At 25.0% G+C, this 7,096-nt stretch overlaps 1 protein-coding gene across 1 annotated transcript; it reads right to left on the minus strand.

The window, feature by feature from the left end:
• Positions 1-5,542: 5,542 nt before the first annotated feature.
• Positions 5,543-6,679, minus strand: LOC100570861 (transcriptional regulator of yeast form adherence 4-like). Its single transcript, XM_003246513.4, has 2 exons — positions 6,448-6,679; positions 5,543-6,213 (listed from the first exon to the last, which is right to left on the minus strand). Exons 1-2 carry the CDS (start codon positions 6,485-6,487, stop codon positions 5,786-5,788), a joined length of 468 nt encoding a protein of 155 aa, XP_003246561.1. The 5' UTR covers positions 6,488-6,679; the 3' UTR covers positions 5,543-5,785.
• Positions 6,680-7,096: the final 417 nt, after the last annotated feature.

The following is a 7,096-nucleotide window of genomic DNA, read 5'->3' on the forward strand; positions in this document are numbered from 1 at the left end:
CAATCTCAAGTAGACTTGACGACAATTCAAATCTGTTTTCAGAATTTTTATCGCTTCACTATATCAATCGGTACGTTGGACAAAAAATACGTCTAAATTCTTATGTTGCGCGTGTGTTAGACAAAGACAGGAAATCACCGCCACCAATCCCCTTAAGAATTTTGTTTCAAAAATTATTATCAATAAATGGTCACTCAATAAATAGTTATGTATGCAATATCCTCATTTCAATAATTATTTTTTGTTAATAATTATTATTCATGCTCAAAATTATACTGTTTTTTATTAACAATATAATATATGCAAATAATACCTAATTTGTTAAAATCAATTACTATTTTAGATAAGAAATTATTACTTATTTGTTTTATATTGTTTCATATAAATATTGTTATACATCATTTATATTGAGAAATATAATTTTTGTGCTAAACTATCAAATTTTTTATTGTTCAAGAGGATCAATAATTTATGAGAATCAATTTTTTAATAGCTTATTATTTACATATACATTCTTAAATAAAATAAGGAGATACCATTCACAACTACTTATAGTGTAGTCACATTGTTACATACATGTTTATATAATAAACGAGGTATATTTTAATAAAGAATTATTTTTAAATGTTATAAAAAACTTATATTTTAATATGGTAAAAGCTCGATGTTGCAGGTTTGATTCATATTATAATAAACATAATATTGTAATAATGGTTAAACAACATTTAACTTATTAGACATAAATTTAAATGGGATGCTATACCACATAGAAGACAATAATCTGTCCCATATAAGAGTAACCTTTGGCGCGGGCTTCTTAGCATAGTGGTAGCAGCAATGGATGTGGTTAACACACAATGAGTGGTGCGCTCTTTAGATCATAATTTTTCTAACAACCGTCTAGCTTGTATTTTTCTAAGATAAATACAGTAAAGCAATTTTTTGGCTGTAGCCAATCGTTGTAAGTCAACGACGAAAACCAATTTTATCAATGGATGTGGGCTGACCAGACTGGTCAAAAACCAGTCACTCACAGCCAGAGGTTACTCTAGTTTAAGACTTAGTCCGTGGATCTTATTTTAAATTTAAAGTTATATTATTTATAATAATATTTAATAATTATCCTCACATTATATGTCACATAATCATAATCAAAATAGTTTTTCTTTTTTTTTTTTTTTTTAATAGATCATTGAACAGCATTTATATTTAATTTTTTATGCATTTCTTTAAAAATACATTCATATATTTAATAAGGTACATAAAATGAACTATCTCAGGTACCTAATTCCATATCAAAATATGAATTACGTTTAATATTTTCTATAACTTTCTTTATACTCCGTAAAGTAAACAAAACATTCTTAATTGTTAATTCAATTGGAACTTTCTAAAATATAGGATACATAAGCTAAGCTATTATGCAGTAATTTATCTTCATTCACATAACACTGTACTTTATTTCAAATAAGGTTGAAAAAAATTGCGACGGAAACATGTTGCGCTTTGTGCATGTGTAGTTTTATTGGCTGCCATCGGTACGCTGCCGACTACTGGCCAATCACAGCATTCCTACCATTCCGAGGCTGTGCAGTTTTTCCAAAATTATTTGGAATAGAGTATAAATAATGATATATTATGATTTATCATTAAATGTATAATAAATTTGAATTAAGTGAAAAATCATTAAAATTAATAACCAAATCAAGTCTAGTTTGGTTTTATCACTATAATGTTTATCTGAAGACTTTTAATCTTATTTTAATTTTCCATTATTTTTAATGCCTAAATTGCTTAATTTTTTCTAAAAATAAAGTTTTCAGAGTATTCCTAGAATAAAATTAAAGCTGCTCCAGAAAATAAATAAATAAAGAAGAAATAATATCACAAAAACACTACATTTACTGCTTTACTAAGAATATAAAAGAAATAGCTGCATGTTAGCAATGTTAAAATAAACCTAATTCCAGTCGACAAATTAATAAAAATATCTGAAATAGATCAAATATTTTAATAAAATAATTTTTAAAACATAATAATTAGCAAAAGTACCTATATTAATGCTTTCGATTAAAACCAAAATGATCTAAAAAATCTATTCTTAATACAATTTTATTAAAAAAATACAAATCTAATTCTTATTAGTTATTACTAAGAACATTTTATTAATAATGTTAATATTTGGCACACATATTTTTCACACTCTATAAAAATATATATAAATTATACAATAGTTAAAATGATTCGGGAAGACTAATAAGAGCGTGTATATATTATATATATATATATAAAATATTTGAGCACGCTATTATGTTTATTCAGATGACTAGAGAATATTGAACAATTGACTTTTTCATGCAGACTGTGATTCAGGTTCAACAGAAACAGAAGATTTGTGACGTATACGTATATGTTGATGAAGATTACTTTTACGGCTGCACCGTTTAGGACACATAGGACAAGCAAACATTGGTTCTTTACCGCACTCGTATCTTAAATGTCGATTAAGGGTAGCCCTGAAACGATATGTTTTACCACAATGGTAGCATGCTGAACGTACCAATTGTTGAGGGTCGGGTAAATTCCAATAGTTGTCTGAAATAAAATTATAATATAAAAATTTAAATAGACAAAAAAAAGTAAATGGTTAATTTTTTTTTTACATTCACTTACGATGCAATCAATCAAAAAACTCGACAACTACTTCATGGATGTAAGCTTAAAAACACACAATAATTTTGCACTTTATTAGGATAATATTATTAAGACATATTTAGACTAAAGATAAAAAAATAATTAATTCCTTAAATAAGTGCAAAATCAATAATTCTACAAAAACACTGTATGACACTTTGAGGGCGCTACACAAGAATTAAATTATTCCCAAAATTGTATAGAAATATTTGAAATTTATACTTATTCTTTAGTTATATATTTTGAATGTCTTATACATTTATCAAAGTTAAAATATTTTTATTCAGAAATACAAGCATATTAAATATAAATGTATATCAATGCAAGTGTATGACAATTATTATAATAATGCATAATTTAACATACAGTTTATGAAGCGCCCTCTTTGACTATTTAATGTATTATTCATATTTATTATTATAGCTCATAATCTACAAATACAAATATAATCTACTAAATGCAATTCATGCACAACTCAAAAACCTGCAAAATATATAAAGTATAATTAGAGTGCACAAAGGTCCATCATTTTAATACATTATTTAAATATTTGTATATAAATTAGTATTTATTTGTAAACTATAATATAAATAACAAATATGTGTGCCATCTGGTCAAATCTACTGGAAGTAATAAATGTTTATACTAAAAATTATGTATTGATACTTAGAATTTGAATATGGCATTTTACATAAAAATAAAAATGCAAGACATAATGAATATAATTATACTTTATTCCATTTATGAATTAACTTCCTCAACGCGTGAAAAATATTGGGACCTCTCAATTCTTTCAGGCAGCTTTACCATTAATCGTCATAAGGGCCTGTCCATCTGATTTATTCTTAAATGGAATGAAGTATAGTCAAGTACTTAAAATTGTGCACTTTTTTATTTATGTTACCATTAAAATAACTTTTTATAAATAAAAAATCAACAATACATGTTTGACTTTTAAAATGTGCATAACTTATGGATATACTAATTAATTTATACATATTTATTTAATTATGTATTTTATATTTTGTATTTAGTTTCCTTATCTTCGCAAGCCTACTCAAATATTAAAATATATTCAGAAATTAAATTGATAATGTTAATACTTCACCTTTGAATTTAACATTAATTCCTAATTGCCTTTTATATACCATTAAATACTTCATAAATTATCATTATTTGTCCAAGAGCAATTTCATTTTTACATACATATTATTTGAACTGCCATATTATATTATATGTAAAATTGAACTAAATCTATAACAAAAGACAATAATTATTATTACTATAATATTACTAGTATTAGGATAAGTATAAGTAGGATAGCACAATAATTCATAAATAGTTTGTTTATTAGAGTTCCAAGCTCAATAAATTGATTACAAAATTGTATTACAATAAACAGTGATTTAAGTTACTTTATGAACTTTAGTAATTAATTATATTGGTTTTATAATGTGTTACACAAAAGTTAGATAAAATTATTTAATATGCTTTTACAATATTTTTTTTTAGCAAATTAATGCGTGATAAAATACAAATTTTAATTAAAACAAAACAAAAGATTATAATCCAAATTAATTGAATTAAAAATCAGGTAAATGTTGAATTACGTAACAATAATTTTTTTAATATTGCACAAACACAAATATATGCACGAATAAAATGTCTAGTTACATATATTTACATATAGGTAAGTAATAAATAAACAAATAATAATTATTGATGATCTGAGATTTAAGTACTTAACATTTGTTAGACCCACCACATTAAAAGTAAAAATAAAAATAATTTAATAAAATCAAAATTAATTGTGTGTAGCTATTTTAATATTTTGAATAAGTACTTCAAATATTTAAATTAATTAATTGCACCATTGTTACCCTTATACGACTAATTAAATAAACATTTTCTAACCTCCCACCACCTAAAAAATAATGCTGGATAAAATTCCTTTGCAAATTAAACTAATAATATAAATAAATAAATAAGTACCTATACAACAAATATTAAAACCCTTTCAAAAATTTAAAAAAAAAGTAAAACAAAAATAAAACAAAATGCCAACCCGACGAGATAAATATTTAAACATTTTTTTTCCTTTTTGGTAGGTACATATGTTTTTTTAATAATTTATAACTGTATATAAATTGTAATATCTTCTACACTAACAACTTTACGTAAACAAATATTAAATAGTACCTAATGTTTATACATTTTTTTTATCCTGCTACGATTGACATTATATACGTCATCTCGAGCTATCACAATCGACTTATTGCACTTTCAGATCGCGTTATATGCTATGTAAGTAATAATTTTAACTGCTAACTTATTTCCTCATGTAAGACTCATCAATTTATTTAGGTAACGGTAAATTGTTTTAAAGACTTGAAAACATATACTTTATAACAAAATATCTGTACATAAAATATTCCTACAGTCAGTGAGAAAATGTATTGCACATCAAGATTATAAATTAATATATAAATTAATAATAATATTTAGAAGTATAAATATATGTATATGAAAATTATAAAATTCCAATAATGAAAAAATTTAATAAATAATTATACCTGGAATATTTATACAGAACCATAACTAAACTATAAAATAAATAAGCCTTTATTTTGAATTTGTATTTTTGGTTCAATAAACTTTTTTTAAAACAAAATAATGAAACTTATAACAATAATAGCGACACAGTATTGAAAAAATAATTTACGATCTTGGTGGTAAATGATTTCTAGTAAAATTTTTAAAATATAGGCTAACATAAAATTTAGTCAAGTTCAATGAAGGTAAAAAATATATGAATATATAACGTACAAGAAGCCTGGTAAATAATAAACTGATTATTTGAGAACATCAATTCGAACAATGTCCATGTACCAGTTCAACAATTAAATAATCATATTTAATACTTCATATTTTCAAACAACTTTTAAGATACCAAAAATAACTAAATTCAACTAACAAAATATACATATATATACATGTATATATGTGTGTTTGTGTGTATGTGTATGCATAAATAATTCTAGTAAATTTAGACTCTGGAAGTATTGAAAACAAGATACAAGTGTTTAGTATATTAAACTTCTTTAGTGGGAGCACCAGTAACAGGGGATGGAGGGGCAGCAGTAAGATTTAACTTATTCAGATGTTTATAGTTGATATGTGTTTTCAAGTTATCTCTTCTATAAAAGTCTTTAAAACAAATGCCACAACGATACTGTTTAATGCGGTCACACTCGTATCGCACATGGCGGTAAAGGTGATTTCGATTTCGATAGCTACGGGGGCACTTGGGGCATGGGAAACGTGGTTCAGTAGCAGTGGCAGTGCCATCAGAATTCTCAGGTGATGCGCTGGTTGTTAATGGCTGTTGTGTAGATGATGTAGACTGTCTAGGTGCTGTAGCTAGGGTCGAATGGAATGTTTCCGAAGTACTGGTCCAGTATTGTAGACGTGCTTTGGTCAATGGATCAAGCATCATCCTGTTATATTTGGTAGATGAAGCTATGACAAAAACAATTATCATATTAGATTAAAATTATTAATAAAATTACATTAGTTATACTATATTTATTCAGAAACCCTTCTCTCAAATGCATTATACACCAATAAGCCCCATGGGACTGTACACGTTAAGCAGTGTTATAAATTAAACATTAATAAATAAATATGTCAAGTAAGTACCCAATAAACCATGGTAAAAAATAAACCCAAATTACGCAGAATATTCAGACTTACCACAAGATAAAATATAGCTCTGCCACCAACCATTTCCCATGCATAAATTAGGAATGTTTAAAGCAAAACATAGAATAAAATGTTAGTTTAATTTTTAAGAGGTTATTAAAGTGATTGATGATATCTAAAAATAATATTCTTAGATTTATCCATTGTACTTTGCTTTTAAAATCTGAAACATAAAACATTGTATTTAAATTAATAAGTTTGTAGATATTTTTTAATAAGTACCTAAATTTAAATAAAAAAATTTTCTAAGTTATATCCTGTGTCATACAACAAATTTTAAATTCATTTAAAAATTTGTGTAAAAAAAAAACTTTTAATTAATCCTAACTCTAAACTACATGCTTAGGCTATTCTAAGACGACGTTCATCAAAAATAGTATATAATATAAAATATATTCTTAAATAAAATTAAACGGTGTACAATTTTAAAATATTAATAAGTCAGACAGTTTTGACTATCAAGTATTAACTACTTTTGCTATAAAAAGCATAGTTTAAAATAAATTACATAGAACATTTTCACAATTTATTGCATCCTTCTCACAAGTGCAATATTTGTGCGATATAAAGTTCATTCAGTAAATAGGTACTTTAAAAAATTTGCAAATTAGTTATACTATAAAAAAAAGTTCTATCGAAT

Source organism: Acyrthosiphon pisum, chromosome A2 (assembly GCF_005508785.2).
Source record: "Acyrthosiphon pisum isolate AL4f chromosome A2, pea_aphid_22Mar2018_4r6ur, whole genome shotgun sequence".
In the NCBI taxonomy this organism is placed as follows: domain Eukaryota; kingdom Metazoa; phylum Arthropoda; class Insecta; order Hemiptera; family Aphididae; genus Acyrthosiphon; species Acyrthosiphon pisum.